General features: G+C 41.5%; 1 protein-coding gene across 1 annotated transcript in view; it reads left to right on the top strand.

Moving 5' to 3' along the window:
- Positions 1 to 22,997, top strand: part of LOC120985818 (aromatase-like) — a 152,119-nt gene that overhangs the window by 23,967 nt on the left and 105,155 nt on the right. Inside the window, 1 exon segment of the mRNA XM_040413988.1 lies at positions 13,833 to 13,983. Within this exon segment, the coding sequence (XP_040269922.1) occupies positions 13,833 to 13,983 (151 nt within the window).

Here is a 22,997-nt window from a genome sequence, read left to right as displayed (position 1 = left end):
CAAATAATAAAAATAATAGAAGAAATAAAATGGGATCCAACTTGGATTATGGGTACATTAGATGTACAGTCTTTGAATACTATAATCCATCATGATCAGGGCATCCATGCTATGAAAGAACAATTAACACATGATGGAAAATTACCTATTCAACAGATAGAATATATAACGGAGGTGGTTCGATTTATATTGGACCATAATTATTTTTATTTTGATACAGAATTTTACGTTCAAGTGCAAGGCACAGCCATGGGCACCAGGTTTGCCCCCAGCTATGCCAACCTTTTTATGGCTCAGTGGGAACAGGACACCATTGTCCCAAGGCTGGGGACAGACCTGGTGCTCTGGAATCGTTATATAGACGATGTGTTGTTTATATGGAAAGGTGATCAAATATCACTTGATCTCTTTTTAGAAAGCATTAATGACAACTCACTGAACTTGCACTTTACGGCCATCACAAGTACCTCCTCAGTCGAATTTTTGGATCTGCAAATTAACATAGAAAAATAAAAATTAGTATGTAGCACCTATCAAAAACCTACGTCTAAAAATAGCTATATATTATATGATAGCTGCCATCTACCACAATGGTTGGTCAATATTCCATCAGGACAATTCAGACGGATCAAAAGAAATTGCTCAAAAGAAGAAATTTTCGAATCAGAAGGGATAAAATTAAAGGACCAATTTTTGCAGAAAAAATACCCACTGCAAGTATTGGAATCCTCTCTGGAAATAGTGCGCAAACTTGATCGTAATACTTTCTTTTTGGATAAAATAGAAACACCAAAGACCGACGATAACGTAAGACTAATATTGCCTTTTAATTCTCAATATAAAAAGATCAGATATATAATCAATAAACATTGGCATCATATTGTCAAAGACAAAACAATAGGTCACATTTTACCAAACAAACCTCAAATCACCTTCACCAAAGCTCCCAATTTGGGCTTATTGGTAGCACCCACAATCATTAATAAATTCCCAAATACACCATCAATCCAAAAATGGATAGGGTTAACAGGTTTTCATAGATGTGGGGCATGTATGGGATGTAGATCCACCACATTCCCTAAAAAAACCATTGAAGTTAAATCTACCAGCAACACTCATATCCATAAAATCAGAGAGTTCTTGACATGCAATACAGAAAGTGTTATATACATTATCCAATGCCCATGCAGAAAACAATACGTGGGCAGAACGAAAAGAACACTGTAAAAACGTATTACTGAGCATATCTCAAACATCAAAAAAGGTTATGATAAACATACCTTATCCCTCCATTTTAAGATGGTACATAATCAAAATCCACATGGAATGACCTTTGCAGCCTTGGAGAAAGTGAATATTCACTGGAGAGGAGGAGATCATATAAGTCGCATGTCTAGAATTGAATCCCAAAAATTTTTTGAGTTCAATTCTATCCTCCCTCTAGGACTAAACGCGGAAATGGAAGTTTTTGGTTTTTTGTAGAATACTGACCTTGTACGCATTATTGCTCATTAGGCATATATACAATTAATTCATATATCTTAAATTGACGTTAATGCCAATTATAAATTCGGTATAGAAAATTAATAACTGATAATTATACTAACTGTATCAATTACATTGATTATATTAATATCTTACTAAATTATGTATTATTGTATTTAAGTATATATATTTTTTAAAAAAAACATTTTTACTTATTTTTATCACTTTTATCATATCTTACTCACCAAGTTCCATACGTATTATTCTGCATCATTCCAATCCCATATTGATTATACTTTATATTGCAACACATATTTTTACATTCAGATATATATATATATGATGCGGTTTGTCCGGGGACGCCTGCATATGGAGATTAACACCTATGATCCATAATGAATAAGGATGTAGATACGGTCAAACAGCAAGGAATGGGATAGATGATGCAGAGTAATGAGTGGAATTTTATCATTATTAGTATAGAATAGATATCTAATATGATTAATGAATGACCCATTGGATAACTCTATAAATTTTATTATACATAATATATGTTGGTCACAATTTTACATTTTTAATCTTTTATCTTTTTACTATTTTATCATGTTATAATCTTGAAGAGCGGTATTCTTAATAATCTGATCTTGCTTGTATCATTATATGCAACTAAATAAAGATCACAATTGTGTTTATAGGGACAAAACGCACAAAAACCGCATCAGATTGAGAAACAAGCAATATCAAATATTAACCACATTCAAAGATATATGATATGACGATTAAATATAAACCACATGTTATATGCAAACTATCCTGTATTAATAAGCAATTTTAAACTAAACTTATATTAAATTCGACTATGATGTTTGTAGGACTTTGTTCACATGAAAGACCGCATTTAAATGCGTTTATTTTCATTTTTATTTTTATATTTATTTTTATTCTTTATACACATGTATATACACATACATATATATTACTATGTATTTTCGACATGTAGAGTATGTTTACAGGTATATATTCATGTGCAAATAATTAAATAACCAAATGCCAAACAGCCGGGAATCCTAAATCCAGATTTTCTGTTCCACTTCATGAAGACGAAATAAATCATAATGAACAGATGGCTCTAGCCCTATATAAACTCTTGGATAACAGACGAGACTTGACCACTGAGGAAGGAGTCACTGCTAACTCCGAAACGCGTCTGGTGCACAAGTCTCGAGTAAAGCAAGTAAGAAACCGCAGCATATTACCTGCGCAACATTTGGAGTTCTTTGGAGCGCTTTCTACATATCAGACAGGAAGAAATTCAAGTCCAGCTGTGTCTATACTAACAGACACCAAGGCAACGCCGACACTCAAGTGGGTCAGAATATCCAGACCCCGGCGTCTAAAACTGACAGTTTCTTTGCCTGCCACGGTACCCTACTCACATATACCGAGAGTGGACCGGAACTGAGGCCTCTTGTGCTGCAACACGTGGGACGCCACGCCAAGCACGAGTGACCGGTCACTTTACCGCTTCAAACAGTGAGTAGTGTGTTCACACACAGCAAGCCATTATATCGCATCATTTGATATGCTGTAACAATCAGCAAGCAAGATACGAGACTTTGTATTACATTGCAACATACTAGCCATAGCTGCTAGTCATTATCCAACACTAGCAGAGACTTAGCGCATTTACCATTGCGCATTTGGATTTAATCACTATCAAACCCACTAATTGTATTGGGTATCAGTGACACTCCTACAGGTTATCTGAATCCACACAGATGGTTATTTATGTATTAATTGTATTTTATTGAATGTATTTTATGATATTAAGGTACCTTACATTATTTTATTGTGACAAAATTTGCGAATATTCTACGAATATTCTACTAAATATTCGCGAAATATCGCAAATTCAAATATGACCCCTGCCGCTCATTACTAGTGATTAATACACTATGTCATGCCAATCACATCTCTTCCCCTCTGCTCCTCCTCAGCGCTGATGCTGAGAAAGCATTTGATAGGGTCAACTGGATGTACCTGAAACATGTCTTGTTGAGATTTGGCCTTCCTGGTCCCTTTGTGCAAGCTACCTTTGCCATGTATGACCAGGCAACAGCTCTGGTTATGGTCAACGGGAATCTTTCCTCTCCATTTGCTATAAATAATGGAACGCGTCAGGGCTGTCCCCTTTCTCCACTTTTATTTATCCTAGCACTGGAACCGCTCTTATCTATTATAAGATCGGACAGGAGGATTGAGGGTCTATATTTGGGAGGTAAGGAACAGAAAATTGCAGCATTTGCGCATGACATTCTGATGATGACAGTAAACCCGGTAGTTTCCCTACCCTGCATTCAGTCCCACCTCAACCTTTATAGCACAGTTTCAGACTTCAAGATCAACGCCAATAGATCCCTAGTCTTATGCTCGGGTATCTCCCTTGCCACTAAGCGACGGTTAATGGAGAACTCACTCTTCAATTGGTCCTCCCCCACCATCACCTACTTGGGTGTCAAAATTAGCCCCAAAATAAAAGACCTCTTTTCCCTTAACTATATTCCTCTAAGATCCACAATCTTTAACGCTATAGATAACCTTACCCAATCCAACCCTACTTTGTCTTGGTTTGGTCGCAAAAACCTGCTTTCATCCTTAATTCTCCCCCGCCTCACTTATTTACAACAGGTTCTTCCTATTCCCATACCCAAGCATTACTATGCTTTGCTACAAAAAAAAGTTTAGATCCTTTGTATGGAATGGGAGGAAAGCTAGACTTGCATTTTCCCTCCTCACAAAACCTCAACAAGCTGGGGGTATAGGTCTTCCAAACCCAGAACTCTACGGCAAGGCTATACTCCTTTCCCGAGCAGCAGCCTGGCTTTGCCCCTCCTCGCAATCTACCGCAGTAGAAATAGAACTTGACATACTAAACAGACCAGTTAGAGCACTCGTGCTAGGGCATCAAGACGTCTTAGCTGAACCATTAACCCACTACCCAATTGTCAAAGCTACTCTAGAGGCATGGAAGTGGCTATCTACATCCCACTGCTCGATCCCTTTTCCCTCCCCACTTCTAACGATAAAAGACATAATAGGCACGGCCCCCCTTGCCTTGAGAACATCTGCCTCTCAAGGGCTAAAATCCTCACCAACCTCGTTACTATCGCTGACGAACCATACTGATAATATGATAGACTTAGAAGCCATGAACGCTCTACTTAACCCCCACCCGTGTGACCTCTTCTCAGTCTTATATCTCAGAGCCTACATAAGACAACATGTCCAATTGGGTGACCTCCAACGACCCCTGGTTTGGTTCGAGTCAGTTATCTCCCTTCCTACAACCCTTAAAAGACTTATCTCACAAATCTATAGCAGATTACGTCTTTCACCTATGCTGGCTAAGCCATCTTTCATAAAACAATGGGAACTAGACTTAAACATTACTATCCCCCTCGCATCCCTCCACAGACTCCTTGAATCTCCCCACAGGGCCTCCCGCTGTGTCTGAATCCAAGAGAATGGATACAAAATTCTCACTCGATGGTACAATACGCCAGATAAGACGTCACTTTTCTATCAAACTGCTTCGGACACATGCTGAAGGTGACTCACATATGGTGGACTTGCCCTCCTATATTCAAATGGTGGTCTGAGATATTTTCTCTTGCTAAGAAAATTTGTCACACCTCTTTCCAACCGTCCCCACAACTGGCCCTATTATCTTTCACTCAGGAAAAAGGTCACACCACACCACCCTATATCTTCTCACAAATGCTGATAGCTGCCTGTGTCTTGCTTCCTAGATTCTGGGTGCAAGTCCTAACCCCCTCAATGGAACAATGGCTTCAGAAAGTAGACCAACTCCACGGTTTTGAGGAATTATCCTCATGGGAAACTCGCACACATATTGCATTTCTTAAAAAATGGTCCCTCTGGTCATCCTATAGAGCCCCCCAAAAAATTCCCCTAACCTCCATATATCATGAGTCAGATATGGGACAACAGCAGACCAGATTTGTTCCATCATTATACCCCGGCCTTCTTTGGCCATCTCCAACCTACAGAACAAAAAGGTCCCCCTTTTTTTACTTTCCCATTTGTCGGTATTTTGCATCATTACATAAAGCTGGGATCCACTATTATGTAAATATATATCTCTATTATACTACATTCTCCAATACTTTTATCTCTGGATGCCCTGCTCACTTATCCACCTAATTGTCTACTCATTCTCACTATGTTTATCTTGTATTTGATTTGTACTCGCAATCAGTGGCGGATTACAAAAAACAGAAAGTCAGTCCTGTGTCCCAACACGGACAAGTTACTTGCGCTGCTGCTGGTCCCGAAGTAGTGTGGTAGGTCGTTCACACAGATATAGACAAGTCAAAAGGGTTTTGGAACCGCGCTGCTAGAGACTGTGTCTCCCGATTACCAGTGAATGAAAAGGGTGTCAGCCCCTCTCCTCAATACCCGCCGGATCCAGTCCTCCCCAGACCTCTTTTACTACAGGGTTGAAAGGAAATAGGCAGAATAGTGAAGCACCCTTTACACTCTTTTTATAAAAGGTTTTATTCTACTCACAAAGGTTCGTAGACAAAAGGCATAAAAATCAGTATCAGTCGTCACATTCCTGCCTGACCCGGGTTTCGCTACCTTGCTTCTTCAGGGGCAATAACTGCGCATGCTTGCAGTCAAGCCTCTTAAATAGCCCAGCTGATTTCATTACACAGGCCGGTCTAATTTCGGATCATAACGTCATTCTAAAAACATCATTTGCAATTCATACATAATAAGAATACCATCAATGATCCTTTGATACCATCACATTTCAAACATATAAAAAATTTTACAATATAAAACTGTGAGAGGATTTTCTCTCTCTCTTGCCAGTTAGTACATAAATACATATATCTCTTTACCCTTTCGGGTTACCGCTATTACATATATTCAATATATATCTCAAACCTCCTTATAGAAATTCCTATCCCATATTTTAATCATACCATCCAATATCTCAAATGTTATATATTTAAACCACAATCTCGATAATATATCCTGATCTCTGTCTTACTCTGAGGACGTAGTTCCTGTGCTCTCCACCCACCTCTGGGGCGTTTCTTCAGGTGTATTCCACCTACTCCCGTGGCGTCACTCAGGTGTTCCCGACCTATCCTCCACCCAGACATCCACATCACGAGGCTCCACCGCTCAATCAGACAGTCAAGCCAAAGTGACGTCACACGAAGGTCCTTAAGAGGTCCGGTAGGGAACAGCCAACGGCGCCATCGGTGAGAACACTGTTTCTAATATGTGATTAGTCGGTTTATCCCACTATAGGTACCACTATTCCTTGGTTCCCCTCCCACTCCTGGGGTGCCACTTAGAAGTTCTTCCCCCGTTATGCGTCACTCAGGTGTTCTCGACCCCGCCTCCACCCCGACGCCCACATCACAAGGTTCCACCGTCCAATAGGACAGTCAGGACAATATGACGTCGCTCAAGGTCCTTAAGAGGCCAGGTGTAGAACAACCGGTTACTCCACTGTTTGGGAACACTTTATACTAAACATTTTATACCAAACACGGTTTTAGGTCAAATTCGATATTGAGACCACTGGGTTGTAGGGTCCCTAGTTTATAGATCCACTCTACCTCTTTTTTGTTAATCTGTGCCAGTAAGTCCCCCCCGCGCCAGTGCGGCTTAACTATTTCTACACCAGCAAATTTTAAACCTTGCGGGCTTTTTCCATGCACCAATTTAAAATGTGCTGATACGCTATGGGTCATCAGGCCTTTCTTGATGTTCCGTAGATGTTCTTGTATCCTAACCTTCAGCTTCCTGATAGTCCTGCCCACGTACTGGAGCCCACAAGGGCACTCCAGTACGTATATGATGCCCTCATTTTCGCATGAGCAATTATTTCTTATGCGAAAAACAGCCCCATTCTTTTTGGATATTATAGAGTTAAGACTCCTCTGTCTTTCTTTTTGGTTACGGTTTTTACAGCCTGCACAGAATCCGCACCAGGTGAATTTTCCTACTTCCTTTTTCACCTTTATACTTACAGGGGGAATGGCACTGTGTACAAGTTTTTCTTTAATGCTGACCGCTTTTTTGAAGATAAAAGAGGGATTCACTGGTATTATTTTTCCTATTGTCGGGTCGTTTCTTAATACTCCCCAATTCTTTTTTACCATTTTCTTGATGTTATCAGACATGGAACAAAACTTGGTCACAAAGGAAAACCTATAATCCCTATCCTTCTTTTCCATTTTTTCCTTTGTGTGTTCCCTTCTTCCCTCCTTTTCTCTTTCCACATTTTGTATACACATATCTAGATTGGCCTCGTCGTACCCTCTTTCCACAAACCTGTTTTTGAGTACCCCACATTGTGTTCTATAGTCACTCACTTCTGTACAGTTACGGGCCATTCTCTTGAACTGACCTTTCGGTATGTTCTTGAGCCATGGGCCGTAATGACAGCTCTTCATATCAATGTAAGAATTTACATCTGTTTCTTTGAAGTATGAAGTTGTTAAAAAGCGACCATTTTCTATCCGAATACATAGATCCAAAAAATTAACACTAGTGTTGCTGATCTCTCCCACAAATCGTAGGTTCCAATCGTTTTTATTCAACTGGGAAATAAAGGACTCTAGTCCCTCGCTCCCTCCTTCCCACACTAGGAGACAGTCATCAATATACCTCCTCCAGAAGGTCAATTTGCCCCCTGGGGTGTCTGCTCCTAGTGTGGGAAGGATCGAGCTCTCCTCCCAAGCCCCCATAAAAATATTAGCAAAGCTGGGGGCGAATTTCGCCCCCATCGCCGTGCCAATACACTGGACATAATGTGAGTCCTTAAACCAAAAATAATTGTAATCAAGGCAGTAACTGAGGCACTCCAAAATAAAGGTTCCTTGCTGGTCTCCTATTTTTTCATCCTTTTTAATTCTGTTCTCTACCGCCTCCATTCCTAATTTTTTTGGGATAACTGTATATAAGGATGCCACATTTGGGATAACTGTATATAAGGATGCCACATCACATCCCCTACTGTAAATACATGGATGGCCACAATTGATGTGGCATCCTTATATACAGTTATCCCAAAAAAAAATAGGAATGGAGGCGGTAGAGAACAGAATTAAAAAGGATGAAAAAATAGGAGACCAGCAAGGAACCTTTATTTTGGAGTGCCTCAGTTACTGCCTTGATTACAATTATTTTTGGTTTAAGGACTCACATTATGTTCAGTGTATTGGCACGCGATGGGGGCGATCCGGCGGGTATTGAGGAGAGGGGCTGACACCCTTTTCATTCACTGGTGATCGGGAGACACAGTCTCTAGCAGCGCGGTTCCAAAACCCTTTTGAAGTGGCGGATTACAATAGGGACGTTCGGGTCGGCAGCCCCAGGCCCAGCACCTCTGGGGGGCCCAACGCTGACCCGAACGCCCACATACTGCGCCGGGGCACGGGAGCGCATAGCTCCCTGTGCCGTCGCCGATCACCGCCATAGGCTTCAGGCCTTGTAGGCCTGAGGCCTATGCGGTAGTAAAATCCCGGCGCAGGCGTGCGTGATGACGTCATTGCGCGCCTGTGCCGGGACGCAGCACTGTGACGCGCCTGACTCATCCCGCCTTCCTCTGCGAGCAAGCACCTGGCCCTGGACATAGGTGAGTATTTATCTTTTCATTTTTTGTTCATTTTTTATTTTTTTATTTCATGGGGGGGACGACACACAGGAGGACATATTAGGGAAGATAAATTGAGTACATGGGGGGGAAATGTGGGGTCTGTATGGGGCCAAATTATTATGGGAGGGAATACTATGTGGGGGAAAATTACTAGATGGGGCAGTGTGGGGGCAAATTGCTATGTGGGGGCAAATTACTAGATGGGGCAGTGTGGGGGCAAATTGCTATGTGGGGGCAAATTGCTATGTGGGGGCAAATTGCTATGTGGGGGCAATGTGGGGGGAAATTATTATGGGAGGGACTACTATGTGGGTTAAATTACTATGTGCGGGCAAATTATTATGAGAGGGACTACTATGTGGGGAAAATCTACTAGATGGGGCAGTGTGGGGGGAAATTGCTATGTGGGGGCAGTGTGGGGGAAAATTGCTGTGTGGGGGAAAATTGCTATGTGGGGGCAGTGTGGGGGCAAATTGCTATGTGGGGGAAGTGTGGGGGGAAATTATTATGGGAGGGACTACTATGTGGGGCAAATTTCTATATGGGGCAGTGTGGGAAAAACTATTGTGTGGGGGTAATTGCTATGTGGGGACAGTGTGGGGTAATTTATATGTGGGGACAGTGTGGGGAAATTGCTATGTGGGGGCAGTGTGGGTCAAATTACTATGTGGGGGCAGTGTGGGGAAATTGCTATGTGGGAACAGTGTGGGGAAATTGCTATGTGGGGGCAAATACTATATGGGGGCAGTTTGGGGGAAATTACTGTGTGGGGGGCAAATTACTATGGGGGGATTACTATGTGGGTGCAGTGTGGTGGAAATTACTATATGGGGGTGTTGCTATTGGGGAGGCACTGTAGGGGCAATTCTATTATTTCTGGGGACACTATGCAGGGATTATTACCTGGAGCACAATATAGGGTGCTATTATTACTGGGGCACTCTAGGGGGCATTATAGCTGCTGTGGACACTATAGGAACATTTGGGGTAATTTATCAAACTGGTGTAACGCAGAACTGGCTTAGTTGCCCATAGCAGCCAATCAGATTCCAACTTTCATATTTGACAGCTCTTTTGGAAATCCAGTTCTACTTTACACCAGTTTGATAAATTACCCCAATTATGTCTATTAGGGTCACTATTTTTTCAGCAGTATAGTTCCTGGGGCATTGGGGAGCACAACGGGCACAGTATTGGGGGTGGCAGGATGACACTGTGGGGACACTAGGATGAGGAGGTTGATGGAAAAATTGAGAAATCTAACGTGTCTGTGTTACAAACTGTAGAGACGAGATGCGGCTGAAAGAATTTGCCATGGTGGTCTGGGTCAAATGGAGGAGAAGAGGAAAGAGAAGGTCTACATGACAGGAGATGTCACTGGATGTAAGAGGTATGTGGTGCTGTATTCTCCTCCATGTCTTTTTTATTACAATTATATGTATTTTAAATTTGGCGACCAAATTTTTCAGTCTTGGGGTATTTTTTTTAGTCTGAAGATGCCATATGGCCTAAGAAGAGACTGTGGCGCTCATGAAGCACCGCAGCCTCTTCATACAAAAAAAAAAGTAAACTAAAATGGAGGGGGGGGGGAAGTTGGGTAGACAGCACCGGGCCTATCATGCACTTAATCCGCCCCTGCTCGCAATGTACCTATTTGTATAACAACATGGCCTGCGTGCCTGTACCTTGGTACCCTGTTACCCCCTGTTCTCTAATGAAAATAACAATAAAAATATAAATAATTAAAAAATAATAATAAAAAGCTCCCTCAAAACAAAAGCCTAGCAGGGTGAATTGGAAGGAGCCTAAATGCAGACTGAATATCAGCCTTAGGCTACATGCACACAACCGTATGTGTTTTGCGGTCCACAAATTGCGTAGCCGCAAAAAAAAGGATGATGTTACGTATGGCATCCGTTTTTTTTGCGGATCCGTTTTTTTTTTGCGGATCCATTGTAATAATGCCTATCCTTGTCCGCAAACTAGAAAAAAATAGGACATGCACTATTTTTTTTTGCGGGGCAACGGAATGGACAAACCGATGCGGACAGCACATGGTGTGCTGCCCGCGTGTTTTGCAGACCCATTGAAATGAATGGGTCCGCATCCTATCCGCAAAAAAAACGGAACGGACATGGAAACAAACAACGTTCGTGGTGTGCATGAGTCCTTAGCCATTAAGGCCCCCTTACCAAATGATTTAAAAACCGAAACTGTCATATCAAATGTGGAATAACAAACATGCGACAGGGATTTATCAATCTGATCATTCAGAGATTCACCAAACGGATAAGACAAATGGTGAATAATCCGAAAAGAGTTATGCTCCTTCTTTGGCACTTAACCACTTCCGGGAAGCGCTGCACAGACGGTAAATTACTCACCAGCGTACAGCCCTGTCCCGAAAATGGAGGCAGTAGTAAGTCGTCTGAAAAACAAGCCGTCAACAAATCAGCTATCTGCCGATTTGGAAACCTGTTTAACCAAGGCAGCATTTTCACTAAGCTTACTGGCGTCCAAGCCTTTGGAAAGAAATTTCTTCACCGTCGTTGCGGCTGCAAATTCGCCTTCCTAAAACATCTTGAAAGATGGTGACTCCTGCTGTAAAAGGCACATTCATGCTTATACTTACAACTCGCAGGCCATTTGCTCTGCGACTCATTGTAAGGAAAGCAAAGACCACGTTTCAACAAATCCCCAGCAGGGGAAGGCTTCTGGGTTAACACCGTTGATTTTTGGGGAACCAAAAGATTTAGCCAAAGGCCAACATCCTTTGTACCCCAATTCAACTGAGGATAAACCGCCATCCACAATGCTGTCCGCATCACCGTCCCCATCCCCCCTCTTGCGGCAAGCCACACAGAAGACACATCATTGATGACAGGATCACCTAAAACCTACTGAGGGGGGGGTTGGGGAGAAGACAAAGGGAATAGAGCTTGAAGAGAAGACAATACAGTGGACAAAGAGGAAAGAACTGTGCAGCAGAACACTCACCCGACTGTAAACCTGGTCCAGGATAAGGCACTGCAGCTGCCATGGCTCCAGGATATCCAGTGGAAGGGGTTCGAGCCGGCCTGACAGACTCCACCTGCCCAGCAAATTGTTACCCGGGGGCGCAGGTCCCTCAACTCCCCGCGACACCAAGCCTGGCATCCACAGGGAGGTGTGCTGCTGCCCAGTTCCAGGCGATCCCCGGCGCTCAGGAAGTGACGCTCCATCCAGACCCCCAGCCCGTTGGAGCGCAGAGCAGGAGTGTCCGACGTCATCCTTGCGCATGCGCAGAAGGCGACGGTGAAAATCTTTGCTTCTGCATCCTCTGCCTCCGGCTCCTCTCGCGAGATCCCGACATGTGCTCCTCATTGGAAACTTCAGCATGCCGCACTGGGACTTCCAACACCAGGGATGCTTCTGCACCGCCCTCCGCAAGAACTTCTGGACCGGAGGGGACCGCCGAACACACGGGAGGCTACAGGGCGGCAGAGATGGGAAAAGTCTTGACACGAAGAAGGAAATCCCGAATCCAGGACAGGGCACCATCTTCCTTAGCATGGCTGGTAAGTTCTGCCAGAAGGACATCCATTTCCAGGCGTGGCGCGTGGGTCCAGGCTTCACAGTCTGCCGCAGACAAAAGGCAAGCCAACCCGTGGAGCCAGGACAATTATAGCCCCACTCCTGAACTCCCCGCCACCAATCAGGCACTTGTTGCCAGGATCCGGGTATCTCTAGCCAAAACCATGCAACTGGACAAGCCGCAAACTTTAGCCAATTACGGCCATCACTGGGCAGAATATGCACTCTGCCCATTGACCACCGCAAAAACGGCGGGAAATTTTCCCTCCAAAACCCACACTAAAAATAGTATCTCAATCACTGGGCAGAAATCACCCTCTGCCCTGTGAAGGAGACACCTAAACATGGGACAATCCTGATATGGCCATGTGTATCCCTCCTTAATGTCCAGGATCCGGCCATTCACTTCAATAGGGCTAAGCTGTGCCATTTGCTGAAGTAAGACAACCCCTTTAAAGCCTGGTAAGGACATGTTCACATTGAATTTTGTAATGAGGAATTTGATGCAGTTTTAATACCTAAATTTCTTTCAACAAGCCTAACATAACTGTCTAATTGATTTAAATACAAACTATGAACTATTTTTCTGCACTCGGACTTGAGTTCTACATCACACAAAAAAAAAACACCGGGGGATATTTATCATATCTGGTGTAAAGCTTAGTTGCCCATAGCAACCAATCAGATTCCACCTTTCATTTTCCAAAGTAGCTCTGAAAAATAAAAGGTTGAATCTGATTGGTTGCTATGGGCAACTAAGCCAGCTTTTCATTACAGCAGTTTTGATAAATCTCTTCCATTGAATTATTGCTGTGGTTTCCAAGCAGAAACCGCTTGAGAAAGTGTGAGCAGATCCTCCACAGTGGAAACTGCAAACTACAGCAGAAATCAGATTTTTCTGATGTGTATTTCGGTTGTGTGAAGATGGCCAAACAGCTGAACCAGACAACTGTCTGTAAAATGCCAATTCAGGGTATATCTACCTTCATATTTATCTATCTTATTAATCTCACCGTCTGCCTATTTACCCATATATCCAGCATCATTTAATTTTATTTTATATTTTCAGGTCCTTCCTATTACCTGGGACTTGGGCCACTGATTTCCTATGGAAGAATTCTGTTGACAGGAATTGGGACAGCATCAAACTATTGCAATAAAATGTATGGAGAATTTGTAAGAGTGTGGATAAATGGCGAAGAAACGCTCATTATCAGCAGGTAAATGTGCAGTTATTACAGTAATGTCAGCACTGCTAGATACAGTAAGTAATGCTGACCACAGGTATGTGCAGCGAGCCCCTGAGGAGCCGGTGCAGAGGATGGGAGTGGTAGTGCCCCTCATGAACGGTGTACTCCCTCAAGCCGATGCTCCATGGGGATCAGTGGAGGGGAAATGTAGTTAGAAGAATAAGGCCAGAAGTAAATGTTGAACAGTCTCTTTTACTTTTAAGTATAACTTCAGGTACATTTAATAGCAGTGGATTCCAAATGCAATTTCTGGCACCAGTAAGGAATATGGAGCAGGGGCGTAGCTATAGGGGAAGCGGCTGCTTTGGGGCCCTGACCACGAAGGGGCCCATCCAGGAGGAGGAGAACTAAGGTGACAAAAAATTGCTTTTTTTACACTTTTTTTTTTTTTTACGGTATTCACCTGATGGGTTAGATCATGTAATATTTTTATAGAGAAGGTTGTCACGGACGTGGCAATACCTAATATGTATACTATTTTTTTATTTATGTACAGTAAGTTTTACACAATGATTTTATTTTTGAAACAAAAATAATCATGTTTTAGTGTCTCCATAGTCTGAGAGCCATCGTTTTTTCAGTTTTTGGGCAAATATCTTGGGTAGGGTATGATTTTTGCGGGATGAGATGACGGTTTGATTGGCACTATTTTGAGGTGCGTATGACTTTTTGATCGCTTGCTATTACACTTTTTGTGATGTAAGGTGACCAAAAATTGCTTTTTTCACACCTGAGGGGTTAGGTCATGTGATATTTTTATAGAGCAGTTTATTATGGATGCGGAGATACCTAATATGTATACTTTTTTTTTATTTATGTAAGTTTTACACAATTATTTCATTTTTGAAACAAAAAAAAATAAATCATGTTTTAGGGTCTCCATATTCTGAGAGCCATAGTTTTTTCAGTTTTTGGGCGATTATCTTAGGTAGGGTCTCATTTTTTGCGGAATGAGATGACGGTTTGATTGGTACTATTTTGGCGTACATACGACTTTTTTGATCACTTTTATTACCTTTATTGGAAAGTAAGGTGGGCAAAATTTCAATTTCATCCTACTGGGCACTAGAGCAGAGTAATAACGCCCCTCTGGGCACCTTGAGACTTAATTTGCATATCAGAAAAATTGCTTTTTCATCTGAAGGAAAAGTTCAATAAAAAAAAGAGGACACATGCTGGAATGAAGGTACTTTATTGCACATTGCTATGTTAACAGTATTATAGGTTCAAAATAGGTGCAGTTTTTTCACTGGCCACTAAGCCTAATAATAGGCGCCACTTCTTGGTCTATATGATCACTTTACTGCAGTTACCTTCTTAACTGTCATTCTTTGAATAATTCAAAATCCTGCTTTGGCGCTTCAAAACCTGATCGAGACCGTCTTGAGTTGTAAAATCTTCTTTATTTCATTTAAAATGCATGTAGTATAAAAACAACTCATATTTATTTCATTATTAAAAATATAACATAGAGCGGGAGAGTGAAGGAAAACTTTAAAATTCTAGGTTTAGCAGGATCACTGAGCAGAGTGAAGGGTTAATTTCACCCATATACTCTGCATACCCTAGCATATATCCATCCACCTTTAGTTCGGCGGTATATTTCCCTTTTATGGAATTTGATGTTTAAGGGTCACCTAGTGGTTATCGATCATTATTTTCTTTATGTGTCTCAAATATATCTCTCCACCACTGGTGGTCGCGGTTCGGAGGAGTCTGCAGATACTTCTCTCCGCGACAGGATCCCTGCCTAACCTAATCTAAAAATTAAAGGCTAGAGCTCCCCCAACATGTTTCACCACTGTAGCGTGGCTTCATCAGGGGAAAGGAGCTACTGTCAACAAGAATGCTTTCCCACGGTGTTCTTTTATCCTCTATGGGTGGGTCATTATAGGTATTGCAGCCAATCGCTGCTCAAGCATTCTGATTGAGGGTTTGGTGGCCCAATAAATATATTCGTTGCTATATTTACGTCATATCATCGCGTCCAGTATGCGGTACTGCGAGCTGCGCATGCGTCCGAACTTTTCATTTGAAATCGGAAGAAACGATGCTACTGGGCATGCGCGTACACTTAGAAAATTTATTTTTGCGGTCGCATCTAATACCGCGCATGCGCATGAACTTATAGTTCGGCCGTCAAGAAGTAAAGGGACAGTATTATTGAGCATGCCCATACACTTAGAAAAAGCCCAGTTTTCACTGTGTGATCGCAAAGTGTATCTTATCGCTATGTATTGCGCATGCGCACACACTTATAACTCGATAATTACAAGATGTATTAGACGGTCCAAACTGCGGTAATATGCACTGCGCAAGCGCTATGACTTTTTGGAAATCACAGCTAGTGGAACAAACTTCCTGAGCATGCGCATGCACTTAGGAATTCAAGCCCAATAAATTTGGGTGATGCGGTCACATCTTATATCCATATCTACATTTTACGCATGCGCATGAACTTAAAGTTCAATGATCGGTAAGTAACATTGGAGCGCTTGCGCCCATACTTAGATGTTTTCAGGTATTGATCGTTTACTTGTTTTGACCTGTGTATTAAGCATGTATTAGGTTCTCATGGTTTCTCAGGCTGAGGAGTGACATTACTAGATGTATGTCTATCCTCCATTCCACATTTAGTTAAATACACTTCATGTCCCACAGTATTCATGAAATATCACTGGGTACATGTTGGTGCTCTTACAAATTCTTCAAGTTATGGTTTTTTCTCATTTTTATTTTTCTTTATTGTGGATAGGTGCGCAGGTTCCATAGTTCCCTTCATCCTTCTTCGTTCCGAAATTACTGGACCCAATCAAATAGCATTCAAAGAAAGGTCAGAGGCCACTTACCTTTTTCTTCCTATATATGCCATATTTGTTCATTTTATATAATTGTGATATTAATTTATTTCTTCTAAGGTACTCTCCTATTTTTTTATATAAAGGCTGTAAAGGAAAACCCTTCATTAAGGCCTTGTGGACTCATCGTCTTTAATCTATGAATCCAGCGCGCCTCACTCTGTAGCAGTTTTTTATCTAGATTCCCACCTCTTGGTCCTAAAGATATTTTTTCTATGCCCCAGAATCTAAGAACGGAGCTCTTATTATTATGAAAATATCTTATATGTCTGGCAATTGATGTATCCTTACCCGTTTCGATGGTGCTGATATGTCCTGAGATACGGCGTCTCAATTCCTGTACCGTTTTGCCCACATATAATTTAGGGCAGGGGCATGATGCCAAATATACTACTCCCTGGGTTTTACATGTGATACGTTGTCTTATTTCGTATTCCTTTTTGTCCACAGGATTGATGTACTTCTTTATGCGAGGAACGTATCTACAAAAAGAACACTCCCCACATGGTGATGATCCTCGGTATCCTGCAACAAGTACTTCAGGGGTGGGGCCTTTTTCCATCAGGTGACTATGGACCAATTGATCTTTAAGATTGGTGCCCCTTCTGTATGTTATTGCTGGATTCGGGGTCAGCACCATATTTAGATCTCTATCTGATTTTACTATATGCCAGTGTTTCTTTAGGATACCATAAATTTCTTTGTTGTACCCATCATAGGTACCTATACATCTAATGATGTCACTTTTTTTAGGGGGGGTTTCTTTAAGAAGGTCTTCTCTCTTAGTTCCTTTGGCTCTGGTATACGCACTTTTTAGAGGTTTTTTTGGATATCCTCTATCTCTGAATCTCCGGAGAAGTTGTCCACTTTCCTCAGAAAATGAGGTCTCATCAGAACAGTTACGACGTGCCCTCAAGTACTGGCCAATAGGGATACCTTTCTTTAGGGAGATAGGATGCCAGCTGTCCCAGTGTAGGTAGCTGTTCGTGGATGTTGGTTTCCTAAAAACTTCTGTTTCCAGGCAACCACATTCTGTCTTCTTTATTTTAAGGTCCAGGAATACAATCTCATTTTCCTGAATCTCATAGGTGTATTTCATACCTATGCTGTTGTCATTTATTTTCTGAGCGAACTCGTGGAACAGAGAGCGACCCCCATCCCATAGGATGAGAATGTCGTCTATATATCTGCCCCAAAAAATAATATGGCAGACATATAGCGACATTCCCTCCACAAAAACGTGCTCATTCTCCCACCACCCCAAAAACAAATTAGCATAGGTGGGGGCACATGACGTCCCCATCGCGGTTCCATTGATCTGTTTATAAAATTGCCCTTGAAAAATAAAATAATTGTGCTCCAAAACAAAATTAAGTGATCGTAAAATAAATTTATTATGATTATCGAAGTTAAGACTTCTAGTGTTTAGATATGATTCTACCGCGTGTGTACCCAGTGAGTGTTGGATGTTGCTATAAAGAGATTCAACATCCAAGCTTGCCAAAATTGTGTCTGGTGTTATTATTATACCATTAATCTTTGAAAGCAAATCCTTAGTGTCTTTAATGTAGGAGGGTAAAGTGATTACGAAGGGTCTTAAAATCTGGTCAATGTATTCGCTCATGGATTGTGTGAGATTGTCATTCCCTGACACAATTGGTCTTCCAGGAATGGGTTGTTTATTCTTATGCACTTTGGGAAGAGCATAAAAAGTGGAGATCGTTGGATTCTTATTATAAAGATATTTATACTCATCCTTTGTTATTATGTTCTCCCTGAGTGCTTCATCTAGTAGTTCTTTGAGATCATTTAGAAAATCTTTTGTGGGATCCCTTGTCAGGGGTTGGTACGTCTGTTTGTCTTTTAGGAGTCTCAGTACCATATCAATATAGTCTTTTCTATCTTGAATGACTATATTACCCCCTTTGTCACTTGATTTAATTATGACATCCTCATTTTTCCTGAGGGTTTCTAGGGCATTTCTTTCCTCATTGCTAAGGTTTGATGTTATATGGTCTTTCCTCATTTGCAAGGAGTTTATGTCCCGAGTGACCAATTGCACGAAAGTCTCAATTTCTTGGAATTGTGTGAACTGTGGAGTCATTTTAGATTTTGGTTTTAATGTTGAAAATGGGGGATCAAGATGGATTTGATATCCATCACTCTCCACCTGTAGAGACTCCAAAATTTCTACACATCTCCTCTCTTTTTCATACAGGCTACGTGCATCGTTCTCTTCTTGTTTATGTACCTTATGCAAGGCTAGTTTCCGTGCAAAGAGGTTTATGTCCTTAGTCCAAAGGAACTTGTCGCATTGAGGGACCGGAGTAAAAGTGAGGCCCTTGCTTAGAAGGGTTTTTTCCGATGGTGTTAGGACATACCTTGATAGATTGATAATCTGTTTCTCATCTAGATCTATCTGATCTGTAAGGGATCTCTCTCTAGCTATTTGTTGTATCCCCACCTCTCTCGATCCCTCAATTGCACCCCTATAGCAATTTTCTAAGTGTACGCGCATGCCCAGTAGCATCGTTTCTTCCGATTTCAAATGAAAAGTTCGGACGCATGCGCAGCTCGCAGTACCGCATACTGGACGCGATGATATGACGTAAATATAGCAACGAATATATTTATTGGGCCACCAAACCCTCAATCAGAATGCTTGAGCAGCGATTGGCTGCAATACCTATAATGACCCACCCATAGAGGATAAAAGAACACCGTGGGAAAGCATTCTTGTTGACAGTAGCTCCTTTCCCCTGATGAAGCCACGCTACAGTGGTGAAACATGTTGGGGGAGCTCTAGCCTTTAATTTTTAGATTAGGTTAGGCAGGGATCCTGTCGCGGAGAGAAGTATCTGCAGACTCCTCCGAACCGCGACCACCAGTGGTGGAGAGATATATTTGAGACACATAAAGAAAATAATGATCGATAACCACTAGGTGACCCTTAAACATCAAATTCCATAAAAGGGAAATATACCGCCGAACTAAAGGTGGATGGATATATGCTAGGGTATGCAGAGTATATGGGTGAAATTAACCCTTCACTCTGCTCAGTGATCCTGCTAAACCTAGAATTTTAACCACTTCAGCCCCCAGTGCTTAAACACCCTGAAAGACCAGGCCACTTTTTACACTTCTGACCTACACTACTTTCACCGTTTATTGCTCGGTCATGCAACTTACCACCCAAATGAATTTTACCTCCTTTTCTTCTCACTAATAGAGCTTTCATTTGGTGGTATTTCATTGCTGCTGACATTTTTACTTTTTTTGTTATTAATCGAAATTTAACGATTTTTTTGCAAAAAAATGACATTTTTCACTTTCAGTTGTAAAATTTTGCAAAAAAAACGAGATCCATATAGAAATTTTGCTCTAAATTTATAGTTCTACATGTCTTTGATAAAAAAAAAATGTTTGGGTAAAAAAAAAATGGTTTGGGTAAAAGTTATAGCGTTTACAAACTATGGTACAAAAATGTGAATTTCCGCTTTTTGAAGCAGCTCTGACTTTCTGAGCACCTGTCATGTTTCCTGAGGTTCTACAATGGCCAGACAGTACAAACACCCCACAAATGACCCCATTTCGGAAAGTACACACCCTAAGGTATTCGCTGATGGGCATAGTGAGTTCATCGAACTTTTTATTTTTTGTCACAAGTTAGCGGAAAATGATGATTTTTTTTTTTTTTTTTTTTTTTCTTACAAAGTCTCATATTCCACTAACTTGTGACAAAAAATAAAAACTTCTATGAACTCACTATGCCCATCACGAAATACCTTGGGGTCTCTTCTTTCCAAAATGGGGTCACTTGTGGGGTAGTTATACTGCCCTGGCATTCTAGGGGCCCAAATGTGTGGTAAGGAGTTTGAAATCAAATTCTGAAAAAAATGACCTGTCAAATCCGAAAGGTGCTCTTTGGAATATGGGCCCCTTTGCCCACCTAGGCTGCAAAAAAGTGTCACACATCTGGTATCTCCGTACTCAGGAGAAGGTGGGGAATGTGTTTTGGGGTGTCATTTTATATATACCCATGCTGGGTGAGAGAAATATCTTGGCAAAAGACAACTTTTCCCATTTTTTTATACAAAGTTGGCATTTGACCAAGATATTTATCTCACCCAGCATGGGTATATATAAAATGACACCCCAAAACACATTCCCCACCTTCTCCTGAGTACGGAGATACCAGATGTGTGACACTTTTTTGCAGCCTAGGTGGGCAAAGGGGCCCATATTCCAAAGAGCACCTTTCGGATTTGACAGGTCATTTTTTTCAGAATTTGATTTCAAACTCCTTACCACACATTTGGGCCCCTAGAATGCCAGGGCAGTATAACTACCCCACAAGTGACCCCATTTTGGAAAGAAGACACCCCAAGGTATTCCGTGAGGGGCATGGCGAGTTCCTAGAATTTTTTATTTTTTGTCACAAGTTAGTGGAAAATGATGATTTTTTTTTTTTTTTATTTTTTTCATACAAAGTCTCATATTCCACTAACTTGTGACAAAAAATAAAAACTTCCATGAACTCACTATGCCCATCAGCGAATACCTTGGGGTCTCTTCTTTCCAAAATGGGGTCACTTGTGGGGTAGTTATACTGCCCTGGCATTCTAGGGGCCCAAATGTGTGGTAAGGAGTTTGAAATCAAATTCAGTAAAAAATGACCTATGAAATCCAAAAGGTGCTCTTTGGAATGTGGGCCCCTTTGCCCACCTAGGCTGCAAAAAAGTGTCACACATCTGGTATCCCCGTACTCAGGAGAAGTTGAGGAATGTGTTTTGGGGTGTCTTTTTACATATACCCATGCTGGGTGAGATAAATATCTTGGTCAAATGCCAACTTTGTATAAAAAAATGGGAAAAGTTGTCTTTTGCCAAGATATTTCTCTCACCCAGCATGGGTATATGTAAAATGACACCCCAAAACACATTCCCCACCTTCTCCTGAGTACAGAGATACCAGATGTGTGACACTTTTTTGCAGCCTAGGTGGGCAAAGGGGCCCATATTCCAAAGAGCACCTTTCGGATTTGACAGGTCATTTTTTTCAGAATTTGATTTCAAACTCCTTACCACACATTTGGGCCCCTAGAATGCCAGGGCAGTATAACTACCCCACAAGTGACCCCATTTTGGAAAGAAGACACCCCAAGGTATTCCGTGAGGGGCATGGCGAGTTCCTAGAATTTTTTATTTTTTGTCACAAGTTAGTGGAAAATGATGATTTTTTTTTATTTTTTTTTTTTCATACAAAGTCTCATATTCCACTAACTTGTGACAAAAAATAAAAACTTCCATGAACTCACTATGCCCATCAGCGAATACCTTGGGGTCTCTTCTTTCCAAAATGGGGTCACTTGTGGGGTAGTTATACTGCCCTGGCATTCTAGGGGCCCAAATGTGTGGTAAGGAGTTTGAAATCAAATTCAGTAAAAAATGACCTATGAAATCCAAAAGGTGCTCTTTGGAATGTGGGCCCCTTTGCCCACCTAGGCTGCAAAAAAGTGTCACACATCTGGTATCCCCGTACTCAGGAGAAGTTGAGGAATGTGTTTTAGGGTGTCTTTTTACATATACCCATGCTGGGTGAGATAAATATCTTGGTCAAATGCCAACTTTGTATAAAAAAATGGGAAAAGTTGTCTTTTGCCAAGATATTTCTCTCACCCAGCATGGGTATATGTAAAATGACACCCCAAAACACATTCCCCACCTTCTCCTGAGTACGGAGATACCAGATGTGTGACACTTTTTTGCAGCCTAGGTGGGCAAAGGGGCCCATATTCCAAAGAGCACCTTTCGGATTTGACAGGTCATTTTTTTCAGAATTTGATTTCAAACTCCTTACCACACATTTGGGCCCCTAGAATGCCAGGGCAGTATAACTACCCCACAAGTGACCCCATTTTGGAAAGAAGAGACCCCAAGGTATTCGCTGATGGGCATAGTGAGTTCATGGAAATTTTTATTTTTTGTCACAAGTTAGTGGAATATGAGACTTTGTATGAAAAAAAAAAAAAAAAAAAAATCATCATTTTCCACTAACTTGTGACAAAAAATAAAAAATTCTAGGAACTTGCCATGCCCCTCACGGAATACCTTGGGGTGTCTTCTT

This window comes from Bufo bufo, chromosome 1 (assembly GCF_905171765.1).
Source record: "Bufo bufo chromosome 1, aBufBuf1.1, whole genome shotgun sequence".
Lineage (NCBI taxonomy): Eukaryota > Metazoa > Chordata > Amphibia > Anura > Bufonidae > Bufo > Bufo bufo.
The sequence above is the reverse complement of the archived record's forward strand: the minus strand, read 5'-3'. Positions and strand labels throughout refer to the sequence as shown.